The sequence below is a fragment of the Mya arenaria genome, chromosome 17, assembly GCF_026914265.1.
Source record: "Mya arenaria isolate MELC-2E11 chromosome 17, ASM2691426v1".
Lineage (NCBI taxonomy): Eukaryota > Metazoa > Mollusca > Bivalvia > Myida > Myidae > Mya > Mya arenaria.
Genome location: NC_069138.1, coordinates 19,012,507 through 19,036,072, shown reverse-complemented (window position 1 = coordinate 19,036,072; position 23,566 = coordinate 19,012,507). Strand labels below are relative to the sequence as shown.

General features: G+C 36.4%; 1 protein-coding gene across 1 annotated transcript in view; it reads left to right on the top strand.

The window, feature by feature from the left end:
* LOC128224073 (dipeptidyl peptidase 2-like) overlaps window positions 1-22,276 on the top strand; it is a 74,647-nt gene extending 52,371 nt beyond the window's left edge. Inside the window, exons 3-10 of the mRNA XM_052933713.1 lie at window positions 12,803-12,966; window positions 14,193-14,416; window positions 15,516-15,682; window positions 16,000-16,182; window positions 16,996-17,152; window positions 18,809-18,873; window positions 19,497-19,567; window positions 21,372-22,276. Coding sequence (XP_052789673.1) covers window positions 12,803-12,966; window positions 14,193-14,416; window positions 15,516-15,682; window positions 16,000-16,182; window positions 16,996-17,152; window positions 18,809-18,873; window positions 19,497-19,567; window positions 21,372-21,456 — 1,116 coding nt within the window. The 3' untranslated portion in view covers window positions 21,457-22,276. The remainder of the gene's footprint in view (window positions 1-12,802; window positions 12,967-14,192; window positions 14,417-15,515; window positions 15,683-15,999; window positions 16,183-16,995; window positions 17,153-18,808; window positions 18,874-19,496; window positions 19,568-21,371) is intronic.
* Window positions 22,277-23,566: the final 1,290 nt, after the last annotated feature.

Here is a 23,566-nt window from a genome sequence, read left to right as displayed (position 1 = left end):
AAATAATTTTTTTAAATCTATTTCTTTTAAATAAGATGATCATGGCAGTGCCATTTGTAATATTATGTTTATCTTCTATTGTTATTTATTGTTGTTGTTATAAAGTGATGTTTGTTTCCAAACAGTCTATTGTTAAAGGTAAAAAAATAAAAATATGAAAAAACAACAACACTTTTAAATGTTTTATTTCTTTTATTACCGTAAATACGGGTTATAAGACACACTTTTTTCCCTCAGATTTTGATGTAAAAAAATGCCTGCATCTTACAAACAGTAATAATTTTAAGCTTTTGACATCTTTTTCTGAGGTCGATTTCAGGCCAAAATAGGCTCTTCAGAGAAATAGATGGTGAAAAAAATGTTTAGATTTATGTAGAAAGGTATGACACTCCTATCATCTCGATTGAGTTTATACCACTATCATCTTATAACCAGTCATTTACAGTAGCTTAGCTAGCAATTTATCTAAAAAAGGATAGGTTAAATACACAGTAGTTTGATTGATTAGTTTATACTAATTTCTTTTAACTAGATTGTGACAAAAGCTGAAGTTATAGAATCACTCTAGTCTGTTTCCTGAGTAGAAACCAGTACTGAGGTCCCATTTGAGAGGCTGTGAGAAAGCACCCCTGGAAGGAATCGAACCTGCAAACACTTGGGCGAGAAGGGGACATCTATAACACTTCGATTTCTCTCATCATTGAGCCATGATATAATAACATTAGGTGAAATAATAATTAACATTAGGTGAAATCATAATTAACATTAGGTGAAATCAGGGCTTCTAAAACTTTAGAACCTCAATCGGTCCGAACCCGGTGACGACCCCCCCCCCCCCCCCAAAAAAAAAAAAAAAAAAAAAAAATCCCCCTCCCTCAAAAAAAGAAAGACCTGTTCAAAAGTCCGATTTTATAGAAATGTCATACATTTTCGCGACGTCTTTTCTGTCAATATTTTTTGCGATGTGGCAATACGTAAGAGGGCTCTAGAGCCAGCATAGCCGATTCGGATAGTCATTGATACAAGTTTAATTCAAATGAGATTCTCATTGAGTTCTACGGCGTTTCTATCAAGAAAGACTGTGATCGTAATTAACTGTGGCTGACGGGAGACGACAAAAAATGAAACAGTATTATGATTTATTTGCTTAATGCTTCTTTAGTGGTTCAACATTCAACTGATAATCTTGAATAATAGTATATATCTAGATTTATAATCGGGGCAACAAGCTTAAAGTGGGATATCGACAACGATTTTTTCATTACTGCGAATAAATATGACGTAAGCGGCAGACACAGCTGTCAGACTATGTACTGTAGTTAATCAAGCGTATCGCTGTTGATATCCTATATATTATTACGTTAATTAATTTGGTATTTTAATGCTTTCACGGATTAACAATGACATGCATTTATCTTTAAAGCCGTTTTTAATCAGCAATGGTTCTTTATAACAATTTAAATTTAACCGTTTTGTAATCAACAAACGGATATCATGTAATGATTGACGACGACATAGCATATTGCCATGTGAAAATATGGACCGATTTTAACACTTAATCAGGAAAGCTGCAAGCAGATAATTAACACATAGTTTGTTTAATTGTGTCTTCTGCTTATACCAAAACACGTGATTGGACCGATTGCAAGCGTCTGCTAATTAACAGATAGGCTATAGAGTGATCAGCGTAGCGGAAAAAGCAGCTGGTCGCATCGGTCTCATGGTAACCAAGACACTTTTATGACCTATTGGATGTAGTTTGAATGTGTATATGATCCATGAATGTTTGTGTATTACAGTTTGTACATCTTTTACTGACTTGGTCGTTTTGGACCGAAATTACAAAAAATTTTAGAAAATTTCGGACCAATTTTTTTTGCACTTTTTGAAACTGAAATCGGTCTGGCTTGGTCAAAATCGGTCCAGACCGGCAAATTGCCGGTTTTTAGAAGCCCTGGGTGAAATCATAATTAACATTAGGTAAAATCATAAATAACATTAGGTGAAATCATAATTATTAGGTGAAATCATAATTAACATTAGGTGAAATCATAATTAACATTAGGTGAAATCATAAAATATGAATCCCTGCATGGTTAAACAATAATTATGATATGAATTAGCAAACACATTTATTTCAATTGGTAATAACAATCTTATTAAAATGTTGAGGTATTGTCATCACCTTTGTGATGTTGTTGTCGACAGAATCTTCGGTGTTAGTGATTATGGTGCATAACACTTACCCTTTACCCTTTGTCATAACTTAAAAACTGTTCAAGATATCTATATGACACTTGGTACACATGTTGTAAGAGACAATGAGAGCACGTGTACTACAAGGCCTACAATTCTGACATAATGTATGTCTTACTTTCATAGCATTCCTATTGGTCACCTTGTCAAAGATATACAACAAGCCGTATGGTAAATCTGATAGTCAGTGACAATGTTTTGTATAACCTCCACAAAAGTGCTAGCGTAAGGTTAGCAATTCCCTGATATTCCTTGAATGAAGGAGAGGAATGTTAGATAAAATGTTCATTTTCTCCATACCACCCCCAACTATTTACAGTGAAAACAGCTGTTCTTGTAGGATTGATCAGTTTATATCCTGGGTTTGCCAGGGTTTATTGGAATATCTCACTAGATAAAATATATAATGAAGAATCTGATGTAACTGGTTACCATGCTGTAGATACTAGATGGGCTGATTGTTCAGAGACTTTGTTAAAGTTAACAATGTTGATAACGTCAACATTGTTTATGTTCAATTTTTTATTGCTGTTGAAGTTTCATGACTACATTAATTCTAAGAAGGTTCTAGACAACTGTTTCAGCTGTACATGTTTATTATACCCCCTTCCCGCCAAAATAATTAGTTTGAAAGGAGTGTATTGGAGAAACGCTGTTGTAGGTTGGTGCATTTTTCTTGTCTGGAGATGAATTTTAAAACAACTTTTAGATATTTAATAAAATTTTGCCTAATGATAATACAAATTGAGAGGAGCGAGCAATGTAGGGATGGTAATCACAACTCTAGTTTAGCCTACTGCAGAGTAATTGCCCTTTATTAGTTTTTCTTGTCAAGGGCATTACTTGAAAACTACCTGATGGAATCTAATGAAACTAAATACATTGAGAGGAAGTGCAGTGTACAAGAAACATAACTCTATACAAGCAAATTTCAGAATTGTTGCTATATTTTTATGCCCCCCTTCGAAGAAGAGGGGTATATTGCTTTGCACAGGCATGTCGGTATGTCGGTCGGTCGGTCGGTCCGTCGGTCGGTCCGTCGGTAGACCAAAGCTTGTCCGAGTGATAACTCAACAATTCCTGGACGTATGGTCATCAAACTTCACATGAAGGTTGGGCCTGACCAGTAGATAAACCCTATTGATTTTGGGGGTCATCAGGTCAAAGGTCAAGGTCACAGTGACCTTTAATGGTAATTTTTTTTTAAAGCTTGTCCGAGTGCTAACTCAACAATGCCTGCACCCATGGCCCTCAAACTTGACATGGAGGTTGGGCCTGACCAGTAGATGACCCCTATTGTTTTTGGGGATCATCAGGTTAAAGGTCAAGGTCACAGTGACCTTGAATGGTAAAAGGTTGTCCGAGTGATAACGTGACAATGCCTGCACCCATGGCCCTCAAACTTGACTTGGAGGTTGGGCCTGACGAGTAGCTGACCCCTATTGTTTTTTGGGCTCAATGGGTCAAAGGTCAAGGTCACAGTGACCTTGAATGGTAAAAGGTTGTTCGAGTGATAACTCAACAATGCCTGCACCCATGGCCCTCAAACTTGACTTGGAGGTTGGGCCTGACCAGTCGATGACCCCTATTGTTTTTGGGGGTCATTGGGCCAAAGGTCAAGGTCACAGTGACCTTGAATGGTAAAAGGTTGTCCGATTGATAACTCAACAATGCCTGCACCCATGGCCCTCAAACTTGACTTGGAGAATTGGCCTGACCAGGAGATGACCCCTATGGTTTTGGGGGTCATCTGGCCAAAGGTCAAGGTCACAGTGACCTGGAATGGTAAAAGGTTGTCCGAGTGATAACTTGACAATGCCTGCACCCATGACCCTCAAACTTGACTTGGAGGTTGGGCCTGGCCAGAAGATGGTCCCTATTGATATAAGGGGTCATTGGGCCAAAGGTCAAGGTCACAGTGACCTGGAATGGTAAAAGGTTATCCGAGTGATAACTTGACTATGGCTGCACCCATGGCCCTCAAACTTGATTTGGAGTTTGAGCCTGGCCAGAAGATTGTCCCTATTAATTTTAGGGGTCATTGGGCCAAAGGTCAAGGTCACAGTGACCTTGAATGATAAAAGGTTGTCCAAGTGATAACTCAACAATGCCTGCACCCATGGCCCTCAAACTTGACATGGAGGTTGGGCCTGACCAGTAGATGACCCCTATTGATTTTAGGGGTCAAAGGTCAAGGTCACAGTGACCTTGAAAGCAAACTCGACAATTCTTGGACCTATGGTCATCAAACTTGACATGAAGGTTGGGCCTGCCCAGTAGATGACCCCTATCGACTTTGGGGGTCATCAGGCCAAGGTCAATGTCACAGTAACCTTTAACGCAAAAAGTTATCAAATCTTCCCCCACTGATATCTTAACAATGCCTGAACCTATGATCATTAAATTTGACATGGATGTTAAGCCTGACCAGTAGATCACCCAAGGTCACAGTGATCTTGAATGGTAAAGGTTGTCCGAGAGATAACTCAACAATGCCTGAACCCATGGCCTTCAAACTTGAATTGGAGTTGCATCTGACTTGTAGATGACCCCTTATGATTTAAGGGGTCATCGGGTCAAAGGTCAAGGTCGCAGTGACCTTGAACGAAAAAAACTTGTCTTGTGATAACTTGACAATGCCTGCACCCATGGCCCTCAAACTTGACATTTAGGTTTCAGGTGACCAGCTGATGACTCTGGATTTTGAGTTCATAGAGTCAAAGGTCATGACAGTCATATCACACTTTATCCTCACACTTTAATGGTCATAATCTTAAAACAGCAACAAAACTGCTGTCATTTCGGTCCATGCATATTTCATTCAATTGTCCATATAATCCTGACAACATGGCGTTCAGGGGGGGCATAATGTTTGACAAACATCTCTTGTTTATTATTTTTCTCTGGTTAAACTTTTGTTTCCAGAGCATAACTTGAAAACTACTGGATGGAATTGGATGGAATTTATTACAAGTTCATCCAATGGTAAAGCCTAATAAGAAAAGTGCAGTGTAATAATAACAGATCTGGAGTAAATGACCTATGTTTGCATCATAATTAAATTGGTTAAAAACATGTTGTTGTCATAATTATGATGGGGCGATTGTAAAGGGTAGTAGCTACAGTGGTATTTTCTGCTGCAGCTGCTGTTAATGTTTCTGATGATGATGATGATGTTAATTGAAAGAAAACAATATATGCTGTTGTTGCTGACGATAACAGTGGGGATAATGAGAACGGTGATGTTGACTACAAATATGTTATAAATGGTGTTGCCATTGCTGCTGCTGCTGCTTCATTAGATGGTAGGATGATAGTGATTTGAAAGCAGATGTGTTTTGCTAAAAAGCAGCGCAACTGACTACAGAGCATTGCAGAGCTATGATGATGACAAGTCAAGACAAGACATTTATTGTATGATTGGGGTCTAACGTCCTGCTCCTTGCATTTACACTTTCCGACACATATAACCAAAGTGCAGTGTTTTAAAATGGATGATACACACACACACACGCACACGCACACACACACACACACACGGCAAAGCTGAATGTACATAAACTAAATGTGACACATGCATAATTCATTAATTTAAGTTTTTTCCCAAAACATTTAAGCAAGGACTTTTATCTTCTAAATGCAAAATACAGGTAAACAGCAAAACAAAGTATAACATTCTAATTTCTATTAGCTTATAACACATGCATAAACTAAAATATATGTTAGTCCTAAATTAATGGTTAAAAAGGTAAATCAATAAACATTAGACAAGAGAAAATGATAATTGTTTTCAGCTTTTTTTTGCACAAAATTTGCAAAGCCTTTGGTTTTGAAAATATTATTAATTTTGATACTGCAAAAAGCATCACCAATAACTGCTGTTATGTTATGCACCAGTTCTGGGGAATAGTGGGGACTTTTGGTCCAGCCAAGCCCAGGCAAAATGCCCGCCCTGTGGAGACAAACTGCTGGTAAAAACCCCGCAAAATGCCCCTGCACCCAGGGACCCTAAGTTAGGCCTATTCCCTGCTATATTTGGCGCGAAGACATAACCACCGCATTCACCCGACACTGCGGGGCTACCTGGAAGGTAAAAACACGGCCCATTTCCCCGGTATACCCCGGACCTGGGGTGGGGGTGGGGGGGAAATAGTCATAATTGATTGGTGCATTACTTTATGGGAACCCATGATTAAAGCTGCACTCTCCAGTAATAAGACAACTTTTAGATTTTTTGTCTTGCAATGAGCCAACTTTTGCACAAATGTCTAAAACACAGTGATACAAGAAGGCTGCCTAAAGCTTTATATATTTAAGTATGGGGAAATGATGTTTTATGGCTTAAAATGTTACTAACGCTTTAACAGATTAAATATTTTGCGCCTTTTTCAATCAACTAAGATCTGTTCTATTGTGAGTTTTCTTATATGACTGCATTGATGCTAAAATCAGCTGATTCTGAGACAAAATAGAAAGAAAAGTCAAAACTGTCAATCTGTGAGAGTGAAGCTTTAATGGCAATGGGAAAAAAGAAGAAAAATTGACCATGCAGCCAGTGCATATTACGAGCAGGCATAACATGCTTATTTATTACCTGTTGAATTATTCTTAGCAGAAAGTTTCTCTTGAGTGCCATAAATATTGATAAATATTATGATACTCCAGACCAATAAATATAAATATTTTACTGGAAAGATGCTCTTGAGAGGAGGCCAGACCACTTACTTATTAAAGGGTTTAGGTCATGGTCATAAATAATAAGATTTCAGTCAACTTGAAAACAACAACAAGTCGATTATTTGAATTAAGTTTATTTTGTGATCGGCTGAAGCATGTTATTTCCACATAAAACCTATGACACTAGTTGGCATGATGAAACTGAAAATGGGGTTGTTAAATTTCATTTGGATAAACTGGATATAAACTGTAGAAAATAAGTTGGAGACCGAGTCAATGAAACAAACTTGAAATGTTAATAGAGGCTCAGAGAGACATATGCTTTTATTCTCATCATCTCCAGCATTGTTGTCACCTCATCATTGTTGTCATTTTGTTCTTTGTCATCCTCCCATGCATTGTCATCATCCCTGTCATTGTCATCATCTCAAGCATTGTCATCATCTCCAGCATTGTCATCCTTCCTGTCATTGTCATCATCCCCTGCATTGTCATCATCCCCGACATTGTTATCCTCTTCATCATTGTCATCAACATTGTCATCATCCCCATCATTGTCATCCTCCCTGTCATTGTCATCCTCCACAGCATTGTCATCATCTCCAGCATTGTCATCATCCCAAGCATTGACATCCCCCTTTATTGTCATTCTCCCTGTCATGAATATCAGCATTGTCATCTTCTCAATAATAATAATCCTTCCTGTCATTGTCGTCATCTCCAACATTGTAATCATCCCCAGCATTCTTATCCTCTCATCATTATCATCAGCATTGTCATCATCACCATCATTGTCATCATTCCTGTTATTGTCATCATCCCCATCATTGTAATAATCCCTGTCATTGTCATCATCCCTATCATTGTAATCCTTCCCAACAGTGTCATCCTTCCTGTCATTGTCATTATCTCCACCATTGCCATCCTTACCAGCATTATCATCATCCCCATCATTGTCATCCTTCCCAGCATTCCCATCATCCCTGTCAATGTCATCATCCCCAGCATTCACATCCTCCCAAGTGTTGTCATCAGCCCTGTCATTGTCATCCTCCCCAGCATTGTCATCCCTCCCTTCATTGTCATCATCTTCAGCATTGCCATCCTTCCCAGCATTATAATCATCCCTATCATTGTCAGTATTCTCATAATCCCTGTCAATGTCATCATTTCTTGGGTTGTCACCCTTCACAGCTTTCATTTCATCCCTGTCAGTATCATCATCACGAGCGTTGTCATCTTCCCATGAATTGTCATCATCTCTGTCATCCTCCACAGGATTGACAACATCCACAGCATTTTCATCATCCCTTGCATTGTCATCTATCCCTGTAATTCTCTTCTGTCCCAAGCATTGTCATCCTCCCAGAATTGTCATCATCCCTGTCATTTTCATCATCCCCTGCATTCTTATCATTTCTGTCATTCTTATCCTCCCCAGCATTGACAACCTCCCTAGCATTGTCATCATCACTGTCATTGTCATCCTCCCCATTATTGTCATCCTCCCCAGCATTGTCATCCTTTGCATCATTGTCATCATCCTCCCAAGCATTATAATCCTCCCTAGCATTGTCATCCTTCCAAGCATTGTCATCATCTTTCCCAGCATTGTCATCCTCCCCAGCATTATCATCCTCCCAGCATTTTCATCCTTTTCATACTTTTCTGCATTATCATCCTCCCCAGCATTGCCATCCTTCCCAGCATTGTCATCCTCCCCAGTATAATCATCCTCCATAGCATTGTCATCCTCCCCAGCATTATCATCCTCCCCATCCTCCCCAGCATTGTCATCCTTTCCAGCATTATCATCCTCCCCAGCATTGTCATCCTTCCCAGCATTGTCATCCCCCCCAGCATTGTCATCCTTCCCAGCATTGTCATCCTCCCTAGCATAATCCTCCTCTCCAGCATTGTCATCCTTTCCAGCATTGTCATCCTTTCCAGCATTGTCATCTTCCCCAGTATAATCATCCTCCCCAGCATTGTCATCCTTTCCAGCATTATTATCCCCCCCAGCATTATCATCCTCCCCAGCATTGTCATCCTTTCCAGCATTATCATCCTCCCCAGCATTGTCATCCTTCCCAGCAATGTCATCCTTCCAGCATTGTCATTCTCCCCAGCATTATCATCCTCCCCAGCATTATCATCCTCCCCAGCATTGTCATCCTTTCCAGCATTGTCATCCTCTCCAGCATTGTCATCCTCCCCAGCATTGTCATCCTTTCCAGCATTGTCATCCTCCCCAGCACAATCCTCCTCCCTCGCATTGTCATCCTCTCCAGCATTATCATCATCCCTGTCATTCTCATCTTTCCTGGCAGTGTTGGTGCTGCCCTATTGTGTCAAAAATCTTAATGTTGGCAACAACTTGGAAATAGTTTTACTGCTTGGTGAATTGAGAAAACAGATGAGTGTCAGCGACCACCAGTGGTGCTCTTGTTATATTGCAACTGGACTTGCAGCAAAGAGAAGCTTAATCATAAATTTTGTACCACACAAACCCTATTCACTGTAAAACTATGCAACATTTTGAGAGGGCAATTAAATAGGCATCTTGCTCATGTTTGTATTTGCATATGCTAGGCCTGTTTGCTTTGATGTTGAAATAATGGGTTCATTGTCACTGCAGTTGGAAAATCTCCAGTACATTACCAGGGGAGAGTTAGGTACACAGAATGCTGCGATGCACACAATAGGACCTCAATAGAGATATACTTATCTAAGCATTGAAAAAGCTTTTCGAAAGGGTTATCTGCTAAAAATTTATTACAGAATTAAGAATTAAATACAGCAGAGAAAGTTATTGCCATGCATGTCTCCAGAAAGTCCTTGAGAATTTAACTGTTCATTTTAATGGAAATTTCTTTGCAACATGTGTTACCAAAAAGCACTCTCTGTGAGTCAGCAAAATGATCATGGTTGATCAATCTAATGTGCCGATTTGTGAACTTTCTTAATTTTAACATCTTTGCTAACCCTCAAATCTTTACTGCTCTGGGCGTTAAATGGATACTGTGATCTGCTGTATATAAAGATTTGAGACAACTGTTTCAGATGTTATGTTTTTGAATATATGAACACCTCATCAAATAGTTGGCATTCAATTTACAACATTCTCATTTATAACTACAGTAAAACTGCGGTCGTTCGAACAGGTGGTCGTTCGAGAACCGGTAGTCACTCGAAATCGGAGCTTGGTCTTGAACATTTTTCCTTTTATTTTAATATAAAATATACTGACACTGCATCGAAACCGAAATATGTCGAGGAGTCGAGCACAATAGCCGGTGCCAAATACACAAATCATGCACAAAACCTTATGACTCCCTCGAGGTCATAGTTTCACACTTTTTCCCGAACGCTTGTTTCAAAATAAACAAACAATTACTAGGTGTTAAATTTTTCACAAGTTGTAAAAATTGCAATGATAGTTGAAAGGAAATTTCATATGGCGTGAAAAACTGTTTATCACTGTTTACGCATGACCACTTTTAGCTGATAAGGGCATTTGAGAAGATAACTGAGTTTGAACTGTTTCGCGAAACGGACAAGATTCGTCAATCATCAATCCTTGCTTTTGCGAAACTTAAATCTGACTAGACTAAATCTGACTATGCCAAAATATGTACTGTCATATTTAAATGTTGCTTGTTTAGAAAATGTGCTTTTTTTAAGATAAACATAACTATTTTTTCATTTATAATTGTTTTTAGTTTTACATTTCATAAACGACAGTCTTTGAACATACTACATCTTTTAAACTACGCAACACATTATCAGTATCATAGTAAACAGTCAGTTTGACGACTATAAACTTAAAATACACTGAAAGATATTTCATAACAGACTGGGAAATTGAAACTCGGGACGTTCAAAACATCGGTTCCCTTGAGGTTTAAGCTCGGACCCATGTGTCCTCGGGCGATTGCAGTTTTACTGTGCATTGTAAATTTAAACAGAATTCTGAACAATCGGCCCACTATTGCATATGAGTTTGTTCTAAGAGTAATCTAAAGATAACAGCAACAGTAACACCCCAGTACATGCTACAAACTACTGCCTACATTTTTTTTTTTTTAATATTTCCAATAAGTACCAAGAGAAAATGATATATAATTTATTTCAAAGACTTGTGTTGAAAGCTTAGTTTCGAAAATGACACGAGTAAAAGAAGGGGGATATGGTGTCCACCTCTTACTAGAAAGGTCATTAGTTCAAGCTACATTAAGGGAACTTTCTAAATTATCTCTCAAAATGGACACAAGCACTAGATTACACCAAGGTAATAATTTGAGTATTTTGCTATAAGTTGTCATCTGTCTTCGTAATAAAGCTAAATCAGAACCACATCTTTTTTTGTCACCTATTAGACATGGCTAACACATAGGGATTACATTGTCCAGTGACCTTGTCAGCATTGTTGTTGTAAGCACCACACTTTCATTTCAGAAATAACTTTTGGATGACTTAAATCTTATTATGCACATTGGTCATGGTCAGTTGTAGACTACTATTGAATTTTGGGTTAATAGGTCATGGTCATGGTCATGGTGACCATTTCTAGATAAATTAGGCTTGGGGAGGGCGTCTGAGGAAGGGGTGCAAGTCAAAAGTTTATGGCCCCCTCTAATGTCAAGCCCTGAATCTGACCATGCTTACTAGATAAATTATGGGCATATCCAATAATCATTGGTCATAGTTGAAGGTTGAGGTGACCTTTAACATAAGATAGAGGGGTGGGGGGTTGGGGGTCTTCTGAGGACGAGGTGCAAGTGACAAGGTTACGGTCACCTCTAATGTCAAGCCCTGAATCCACCCATGCTTACTAGAAAAATAATGGGCGTTCCCACGGGTGAAATCTGATTTACAGAATTCTAGTTTAAGTCATCTGATTCCTGTAGGCAAATAGGTCTAACAGTTACATTCTTAAATCTTAAAACATTGAGTTTTAACCATAAATTTTATACTGTGCTTTGGATTTCAATCAATCTTCACTGGATTTTGAAGAGCATTGGTGTCCTTTGATGTACGGTCATTTCAGGTCACATTGCATTAATTGGTTGTCAAAGATCAGCTCATGAATTATAAATCACACAGCAATTCTAATCCATAAATGCATCAATTGCTTTGAAGTATCTAACTTATGTGGGGACATACCTTGGGATTGCATTTGGGGTTTGTCAGGTTCAAGGTTTCAGTTAAAAATAAATGACTCAGGAATGGTCAATGGTGATGAAACTTGGTGTATAACAAGCTCCTTTGGAGATGTATACTGGGATTGCATTATCTGTGTGAGGGGTTATGGTCTTACATAAAAATAGAAAAGCTATGTTTATACTTACTTGTAAAAAAGAATGATTTTAGTGATGAATCTTCCTGTGGTGAAGAACCATTGGATTGAATTTGGGGTTAATTGGGTCAAGGTCACTAGCTATTACAAAAGGTCACTAGCTATTACAAAAAATAGAAAAACAGTTTCTGGTTAATAACTTCAGATAGAAATGATGTAAAGGGATGCAACTAAGTTTGAAGCAAGCTCATGTGAAGATGTACCTGGGGATTGCATAAGGGCTTTGTTGCATCAAGGTCAAGGTTGCTATTTCTCAAAATAGAAAAAAATGTTTTGACTAACTAACTTAGGTTACTAACAGCATGACTTACATATATAGTCACGAAATTTGGTCTAAAGCAAGCTCATGCAGAAACACATCTTGGCATTAGGTTGGTATGAACCAGGTAAAGGTCAAGGTCACTGTTTGTTGATGTGCCCATATTTCTTGATTGCCCAAATTGAAGGTTTAGTTTCTAGATTCTATTATGTATGTTCAACCATATGATTCACCTTTTATTCCTCTTTCAGCGCTACTATGGCACCTCCCTCCCATTCGGAAATGACACATTTAAGAAAGAAAACATGGGCCTGCTCACAGTGGAGCAAGCAATGGCAGACTATGCAGTCCTTATCCAGTACTTGAAAGACTCCTTGAATGCTACAAAATCTCCAGTTATCACCTTTGGTGGAAGGTATTTTTTTAAGTGGTGGTGTTGTTTCTTTAAGGAAAAGAGTAATGGTATTGTCACAGCCTTTGGTGTTGTTGTTGACCTTTGTGTTTTGGTGTGTAAAAACCTTGGTCTAACTTAAAATACATTAAACAAATTCTCATGGAACTTGATACACGTGCTGCCCCTGACAATAAACAGGGCCCATAACTCAGTTTTTTTATGTCACATTGCAGAACTGTCATGTTGTCTGGTCTCGTCTTCCGCTTCTTCACACTTTCATTTCCGATCTCTTACTAAAGCATTTGTTATCCAATACTTACCAAACTTGGTTACTTTAGTTATTGGCGTATTATTTGACTGATTTCTATCAACAACCAGCTTGAATATAAACTCCAGAGTTAAGGCCTTTGAAATTCCAAAAAGTAGGGGTGTCATATTCAGTTTGCAGAACTCTACTTTGTTTTTGTTACAGTGTAACCGGGGGTATAATATAACGCCTTTGTAGGTCTTGAATATATATTTATTGTAGATGTTGAAGATGAAGCCTGCAATATAAAAGATGATTCATCACCTTTTTGCAAATAACACAATAATTAATGATAATTACACAATATATGCATATATATAATGAATAAAAGTAAAACAATACACTCGATTTAATATGAAATAACAATCTAACCTACCGGCAGCAAAATACTCTTTTGCAAGAATATTAAACACTTTACGTAAACAATGAATAGTGGTCCGTTGGTTGCGGTGTTCAGTACAGGAATGAGTGACCGGGAAAGTTAGCACGGGTAAATTGATTAGTAAAAGCGCCCTCTATAAATCTATAAATAGGTAAATCACTCATACTGAACCAACTACTTTCATACGTCACAAACTTAAACATTTACATACATGTAACATACATAACAAGACACTGACAGAACATTAACTACGGGCAGAACATGATCGCGCTTTATTAATAAATATAATGAATTTATGAAATGATCAGGTTGTTACAACAGTATATTTATGTTGAATACCGGCTAAGAAGGTATGGAGACAGTTTGTTAAAGACTGAAAGATACAAAAGGTTATAAAAATTGATTAAAAACATATACAATATTCTTTGCATTCAATTAAATTACAGCTTAATCACACTTGATGTTTAATGTGAAAAGTGCTGTATATTATATTAAGTCTAAACACAATAATTTTAGTAAAAAATAATGATGGTGAAATTGCAAAAAATCTTTTTTCAGCTATGGAGGCATGTTAAGTGCGTATATGCGGTTCAAATACCCCAACCTCGTAACAGGAAGTATCGCAGCGAGTGCACCAGTTTTGCTTCTAACTCCTACTGCAGACCGATCATTATTCTGGAAATTGGTAACGAAGGACTTTTCTTCTGCTACGCCAACATGCTACACGAAGGTGAAATCGGCCTTTCAGATGATGAACGATTTAGCGGCACAGGGAGCTTCAGGTGGGTCTTATGTTCTGTTAGCTTGAAGATGCTACAATAACTTTACGATTTCTTCACCATTTTAAATGAAACAAAACGCAGTCTACCCTGCTTACTGAGCTCCACTTGTAGTCTTTTACCAGAGATTGATTGAGAATTTAGTTTCTGAAAACACTTAAACAAACCTTTTCACAAAACTGCCACAACAAACCTTTTCACAAAACTGTCACCTGATGGAGCACTATCAAAACATTAGTTTTGAAATAGGTTTGGCATTTCACAAAACTGCCACCTGATGGAGCACTGTCAAAACATTAGTTTTGAAATAGGTTTGGTGAAGTGTTTGAGGAAACTAATCACCTAACCAAACTCTGTTAAAAAACCCGAATAGAGTGCCCTTTGTTTCATTTAAAATTGTGAAGAAGAGTTGTTATCTTTGTTTTAAGTCTTTAATTTAAGCAAAAAGTTGCCTTCCAACATAGCATATATAATGTAATTTATCACGTGGTATACACACACTGAAGATTGATGACATTAAGTTTTAAAGTGAAAGTTAAATTGTTGTTCTGTAAATGATTGAAAAAAGTGTTTATGCCAGGGTTGTGCTTCTTGGTAAAATAGATTTCCTATTTTAGAGTGGAAAATAAATTAGTATTTAACAATACTTAGAAAAATAGATCTAATGTTTGTTTGTAATAGGATTAACCCATTCAGAAAGGATAATATATATGAAAAATTGACATTATTTGCTTGGTGTACCCATATGTTTAATACTTCACTTGTGTTAATTAAAAGCTGCCTGTGTCACAGACTGATGACCTGTTTTCAGTCAGCATAAATAGTTCTCTATCAACTCATGTAGGAATTTGAAATTATGTTCAGTTTGGGGGAGCATTGTGTTATTGAGCTACATTGCACTTTGATTCTCCCGAAATGAAACTTGGTATACATGTTGCCAGAGACAATTTGCACATTTACAGCAGGGCCCTGAATGCTAGTTTTGATAATTGGTGAGTTATACCCCTTTTTACTGAAAAAAACAAAGCTTTGGCGGTGCCCTTGTTAAAACAGGCCAACCACTACTGTTTGTATTAAGTCCCCGCAATATCTTCTTTTTCAGGTTTGAAGAAGCTCTCAGACACATTCCGTCTCTGCAGCCCACTCACCAACAACGATGACTATGTTCACTTACTAGGCTGGGCCCGTAATTCATTCACAAACTTAGCTATGTTCGACTACCCTTACCCTGCACACTTCTATAGCAATCTTCCTGCAAACCCTGTTAAGGTAAGTAAATACAAAGCAAATGTCATCCAAATTCGGCTTGTACATTTTCAACTTCTCTTTCACGCACAGGTCTTTAGGAATTGACGAGAAAATCCTGTCAAGGAACATGTTTAATTCTTTTTCGTTTAAAGAATTTCGTTCACTCTTAAATGAGATGTCATTGCCGATGCGTGGGCAGTTTATTGCAAAATTAAATTACAGCCGCTCCTTGTAATTTAATTAAGGTCTTCTGACGTGTGTGAAGTTTTGCAAGTGTTCTAAGGAATACCATTTTTGCTTACTCATTGTTAACAAACCTTGTTTGAATTTCTTTTCAGTATGCTTGTCAGTACATGGAAGCCACAATAGATCCAGTTGAAGGGCTAGCTAAAGCCTCGGGGCTGTTCTATAATGGAACAGACGGAACATTACCTTGTTACAATATCAAGAATGAGTTTGTGGCGTGCGCTGATCAGACTGGGTGTGGAACTGGGCCTGATAGTCTTGCATGGGATTTCCAGGTTAGTTTTTTCTAGTCAATTGGTCTCAGGGTGAGAAAAATGTTTGGGTGTTGAACCCAGTGTTTTGATGGAGCAAATTAGGCCAATGATGAGTCTCTTAGACATAGCGATATTTGGTATGACAACAAAAAAGCTCTGCTAATGAAGCTTTTTAAAAAAAGCTTTCTGTTGAAAATAAATCGGACAAACTAATAGAAAAAGAGCTATGTCTCCAGAATGCTTATGCAGTTTTAACAGTTTATTTTAAATGATGGTTTTTAAAATGATTCGACATGTAACAGAAAAGCAGAAAATCGCTCTCTCTAAAGAAGCAGCTTTCTTGAAGCCTAATGTTCGTTGCATAAGGTGGTGTGTAAGCTTATTTATACTCAGCACTGTCACACGGGACCCCCTCCTGGAAGTAATTTTCTTAGTGGTGCGGCGGGGAATCAAATCCTTGACCCCTGGATTGACAGGCAAGTGTGTTACCACAAGACCACAGATCTTCCACTTTGTTGCATTTAAAGAGTTGGTGAGAGCAGTCAAGTTTCAGCTGCTTAAGAAATGCACTCCATAATATTTTTATATATAATATATATACATACTGAAACCTGGTTATTAGAATGACGAATGTCATTGTTCGGGTTGACATATCTTGACCCAACTTTGTATAAAGGAAGAGTTTATGGATACGTTTCATGGGATTGGGTTTGGGGTCCCTAGTTTAGTATCGTAACTATTTTAATAAATGATTGACAGACTTGATCTGTTTAAAAACACACACTCACACAAAATACTAACAATTACATGAATAAGTTTAATGTGTATTTACAGGCGTGCACGGAGATAGATCTAGTAACGGGCAGTACCAATGTGACCGACATGTTTCCTGCTCTGCCCTGGACGGAGAAAATGCGGGAAGATTACTGCTTCAAAACGTGGGGGGTGAGGCCAAGAAACACGTGGAGTCTTGTGGAGTTCTGGGGAAGCAGTAGGTGTTTTTAAATATTATCTATTTTGTTTGTTTTTAAGCTTAGGTTGATCAAAATTGGTTTTCTGCAACACCTAACATTGATATTATGTGTTTTTCAGACAAGCTTGTCATGTCTATAATAATCATCAATTTTATAGTATGGAGTTGTATAGAAGTTATATTAAACCTAGCTAATTGATCTCCCATCAACACCAACATTTATAAATACAAATTTAAGACCCTTTTATGTGACATTGATATGTATATTCAGACATTGGTTCTTAAATGTGTTTTTTAGACAAAGGTCCTACTACAAACATTGGTGTAACATGGTTTTTTTTGACAAAGCTTCTGTTACTAACAGTAAAGTTATACTTATTTTTTAGACATTGGATAAACATTATGTTAAATGATTTTATACGCCAGACACACAAAGTTTGAGGGGGTTATATTTAAGTCACCCTGTGGTTGGTCAGCCAGTCAGTTTTCTGTCTGTCTGTTGCAATATTTCATATCCGGAGCATAACTTGAAAACTACTGGATGTAAATTAATAAACTTCATACAATGGTAATGCACAATCAGAGATTGTGTACTGTACAAGAACCATAACTCTATTCCGGCTAATAACAGGTATTGCCCTTTGTTACTTTTTCATAACTTGAAAACTACTGCATCAAATTTAATTAAAGTTTATAGATGGTAAAGCACAATAAGAGGCAGTGTAGTGTATAAGAATCATAAAGCTATTTCAGCTAATTACAGATGTATTGCCTGCTCTTAGTATCCTTTTCATGTCTGGAGCAGAACTTCTAAACTACTGAATACAATTCAATAAATTCATACAGTGTTAGAACATGATGAGAGGAAGTAAAGTATGCAAGAACCATATCATTATTTTAGCTTATTACATAGTTATTGCCCTTAGTTACTTTTTTTTTATTTGGGTTATAACTTGAAAATACGGGATGGAAATTAATTTAACTGCATGCAATGGTAGAGCGAAATGAGTGGAAGTGCAAAGTTCAAGAACAATAACTCTTTTCTACCTTGTTACAAAGTTAATGCCCTTTGTCACTTTTCCTTGTCTGTAGCATAACTTTAAAAAAATACTTGATGAAATTTTATTAAATTTTATACTTTGATAAAGCACAATGAGAGAAAGTGCAATGTGCATGAACCATAATGCTATATCAGCTAACTACAGACTTATTGCCCATTGTTAATTTTTCTTCACTGGGGCATAACTTTAAAACTTCTTGATGGAATTAAACTTCATACAATGGTAAAGCATAATAAGAGGTAGTGCAGTGTAGAAGAACCATAACTCTATTTCAGCTAATCACATAGTGATTGCCCTTTGTTACTTTTCCTTGTCTGGATTTTCACTTGAAAACGAAAGGAAGGAATTTAATAAAACATCATACAATGGTATAGCACAATGAAGTGCAGTTTATAACAACCATAACTCTGTTTCAGCTAATTACAGACTTATTGCTCTTTGTTACTTTTTCTTGTCAGAAATGTTACTTCGAAATACCTCAATGGAAATTTGATTAAACAACACACATTCCAGGCAGAATATGGGGGTATTTGTCACACCTGTGACAGCTCTAGTTTCTTTTTAGACTTAAGTTCTGCTACAAACATTGATCTTAAATGTTGTTGTTTTTCAGACATTGGGTCTGCTACCAACATTGTGTTTTCCAATGGAGATCTTGATCCGTGGAGTGGTAGTGGGGTGAGTTATGAGATTCATATTGGGGAATTGGCAGGGTTTCTTTGTTGCTTTTTGGTAAAACAATATGTTTTTTTCACAACGTTAAACAATTCATTTTTTGACATTTTTTCACTGCTCTTATATTTCAATTTCTGTATTGCATATTAAAATAATGAAGTATTCACCATGATAGGTTGATTTTTGTTCTGAATTATGTACCGACACTTAGCATCCAATTACCCAATTATTGCCTAGTTATTTGCCTCTTTACTTTAATATAAGCATAAAAGAAAGAGAACATTAGTTCAATTTATTTCACCTGTGATCACATAAGATAACAAATTCACTCATTGCTTTGCCTTCATGAAGCTAAGTGTGATATTACGTTGAAATAATTTCAATCTTATGGCAAAAATCAGCAAAAATCCTCCATATTTTTAAACATAGATATTGCGCATAGTTAGGCCTTATCAAATCAGATATGAATTTTTATTGTTCTAAGTTTAAGCTTTATGATGAAGAAAATAAGAATAAATGCAAGAAGCATTCATCATTATAATATATTTTAGTACGAGTTTTCTGTATTAGACTACAATATTATTTTTATGAATTTGCTCATTCATTTTTTCATTACTTACATGTAGGTATTAAAGAGCCCCAACTCAGACATACATGCTGTAACTATACAGGGAGGAGCACATCATCTAGATATGAGGTAATATTGTTGCTCAAGTAACCAAATTTTTGACAATCATAGCTGGTTGCTAAGCAACCAAGGTTGCTTTAAAGGGCAGCAAATTGATTTTTTGTTTTCTCTCAGAGTGTGATCAAAGAATGTTAAAAAAAAGTAAAAACAATTCATATTTATTTAGAATGAAATTCACATATTTCAAAAAATAAGATAATTGAGATGTACATGGGTTGCTATAGTAACTTTGGAAAGGTAGAGCATATGGTTTTAATCTTGCCCAGAACCTTTCTTGATACGAAATTTATAATTCAAATTGCTGCTGCTAATGTAATGTTTAGACTGACATAGACTTGTAACAATACTTGTATGTAGTTGCAATATGAAAAAGCAGTGTGTGTATACCACGTGATAAATTAGCGGCGTAGACTGCGCTATGTTTCATTTAAAATGGCGATGAAATGGTAAAGTTATCTTTGTTTATAGTATTCATTTGAAGCAAAATATTGCCTTCCGACGTAGTATTTATGACGCAATTTATCACGTGGTATACTCACACTGAAAAGTATTGTTCACATGATTTTTTGTTAGTATTTTGAAAGCTTGACATTAAGGGCCGGCAGCGATGCAAAAGTGGGTAGTCAAAAACTAAAATGTTTAAAAAATACATGTTTTATTTAGCTTTGAGGAACGATCTTTTTTGGGAGTTAAACATTTATTCTTGGCGACATGTTTTGGGTTAGTTAGGAGCTTAACAAATTTTACAACAAAATATTTAAACATTATAATGGAAAAGTCTGTTGACATTAGTACTTTGTTTTTATGTCAAAATGCCCCCAGACTTCTTATTCAACAATGTCTTGAGAGATCTTGATGATATCTGGTCAAATAAAGTTATTCAGAAAAATAATAAATTTTCGCGGATGAAATTCATTTCTGGGTTAAAAAATGCATACCGGTATATCTTTTTTAAAATGGCTGCAATCAGCACAAAGCCACAAGACATTGTTGATTGGGCAGTTCCGATAAATTTGAATCACAAACATATTCTTTTTGTATTAAGACATTTCCGGGAAAGCGTAAATACTTTTTGATTGGAACACTGATAAAATATTCTTTCGTAAAAAATGCTGAACTACTAATTACAGCTTTTCATGTTGCGTCGGATATATGAATCATGCTTGTTAAATATTGAGCCTCAAAACTAAATAGAAGTTGATTTTTTAAAACATTTAAAAATGTTGTCACTCAATCGACTATTGCATCGCTGCAGGCCCTTAAATCAGATTTGAGTGCAATAGTAGAAAGATTTTGAAGCAATTGTCATACAGTGTCATGTGTTTGCTATTGACATCATAATTAAATTGCAATCGGCATCTTAATCTGTTTGACATAAGAATCCTCATTTGTTTGAAAAGGGCATCTCCATTTGTATGCCATTGCCATCTTCATCCAATTGATATTGGCATCTTCATCTGTTTGTCATTGGCATTCTCATTTGTTTGCCATTGCCATCTTCATCCAATTGATATTGGCATCTTCATCTGTTTGTCATTGGCATTCTCATTTGTTTGCCATTGCCATCATCATCCAATTGATATTGGCATCTTCATCTGTTTGTCATTGGCATTCTCATTTGTTTGCCATTGCCATCTTCATCCAATTGATATTGGCATCTTCATCTGTTTGTCATTAGCATTCTCATTTGTTTGCAATTGCCATCATCATCCAATTGATATTGGCATCTTCATCTGTTTGCCATTGGCATTCTCATTTGTTTGCCATTTGCTTTCATAGTGTTAAACAATTGTTTTACATGTACTAATTTCAGGGCCCAAAACCCACTTGACCCAATCAGTGTGATGGCTGCAAGAGAGGTAGAGAAACAGGCCATTCGAAAATGGATCAACTCATAAGTGGAAGACTGAAATCCACTTGTTACTATCACTGAAGTCAATTTGACTTCAGCCTATCAAACTCAGAAATATGTTACATGATTTATTTTTAATAATATTTTGTTTAAGATCAACCAATTTAAGTGTGTTTTTTTCAATAAGTACTGTCATGGTGTCGGTGTCATTATATGAAACCTTAAATCTTGACAATGAACGAAAATAATGGTTAAGATATTCCAAGACTCGGCTCATATATTACCAGTGCCACAACAAGTGTAGTAAGGAGCATAACTGTGGTTGAAAAATTTGTTCAGTTAAGTTTCCTAAATGACTAAGAAAAACAGATCAGCGTTTGCATCTTCTTGTGGTTTTCGTGTTCACATTAAATTGTTAAATAGAATATTTATATATAACTGTGGCGGGAAATTAGACTTTAACATATACTAGCAGAAAAAAGACACAGTTCAAATATATTCAGTGGCAATTACATGTTTTAGGCTCTAAATTTTCCAAAGAAAAGCCTCCTTTTTTACCTGCGAGTATTACATCAAGAATACAAATGAACACATTGAACAAAGTGTGTAGAAATGTTTGAGCCATGAACAGTTAATTTCTCCTGTTGGTATATATGTAGTTTATTACTTGTACAATGTAGATCTTGCATAATATTAAACGTATGATATTACAATTTCTTTTTTCAAAACAAGTTTATTTCAAATGATGTGTTTGTGCAATATTATTGAATTCTGCATGACCTGTATTATAAACTGTGTGCTCTTGATTCTTATGACATTCCAGGGGTTGTTTGTGAATTTGTGTCAATAAAAATATATGTATGGTACTTTGTTTCTGGAGCGAAACTAATGTTAAACAAGGGAGCCCATTTGGCACTGGAGCGCTCATCTGATCATGGAAAACTTGGCATAGCATTTCTTAATAAAATAAATGTTCATAAGATATTTTAATAATGAGCTAGTGTCCTACAACTTTACCTGACAAAAGGTTTACACAACCTTTACTTAGATGCCAGGAAATTGATGAAAAACAGGCAAAAAATTTCAAACAAATTCGGAGGTGTTTTTTTACAAAATTATCAGCTGATTTGAACTATTTTAATAGAAAGGTCCAATATTGACCATAATCAAACTAATCTGAGATCTTGTGGGTTTTTACATTCTGTATAGATATGATTGAGGATTGGCTTAGCAATAAAAGTGCTAGATAGTAAACATAGTAAAAAATGGCACCTTTTTTCAAGGGCATTATTGTAACCATTCTTTGATAAATCAAGAGCACGTTACTCAGGACCTACAGGCTGAATTTGGTCCATGATCTAACTTGGCCAAGATATTATGTTCATATATACTAGTTTTAAATATGATTAAGGTTTGGTAAATAATTGAAGGCGCTAAGGTGTCTACAATGTTAAATATGGCTTTTTTTATAAAGCAAATGCAAAAACATTACAGATCGGATTTGGCCTATAATCAAACTTGGCTGAGATATTCTGGTCATTCATATTCATTCTCAATATGAAAAGTATTGGTGAAGGTGCAGAGTCTAAAGAACGTTATCAAGATGAACTGGTCTGAATTGTCCTTTTATCTGACTTGGTGAGATCTTATTACCATAAATATTAAGTCTAAAATGATTAGTATTGGTGAACAAACAAAGTTGCTACAATGTAATCAATGTCAAGTATGGGATTTTTGACTGGTCATATCAGGCCAAATATCGAAATTGGCAGAGAATTAAGTTCACACATTTTCATTTAAATATCATTAGGATTGGTGAAGAAATATTGGTACTAGAGAGGTAACATTGTTAAATTTGGCATTTTTTTTAAATCAAGGGCAATAACTCCACATAATGGTCAGATTTGGCAGAGATCTCATGTTCAAGGTTAAATATCATTGGTTCAGAAATGTGGATGCGCAAGTGGTAACAAACTTTTTTTGGATGACAGACAAAAGGCTATAAAAAAAGCATGGATAAAGTTCCTAGTATCTTTTGAAAAGTGCCCAAAAATATGACCAAGTATGTTTTAGGATCATAACTTCTCCTAACCTGTTTCTCTCATAAGATCTATTAAAATACAGAAATGAACAAAAAACACTTCTTCCTATGTCAG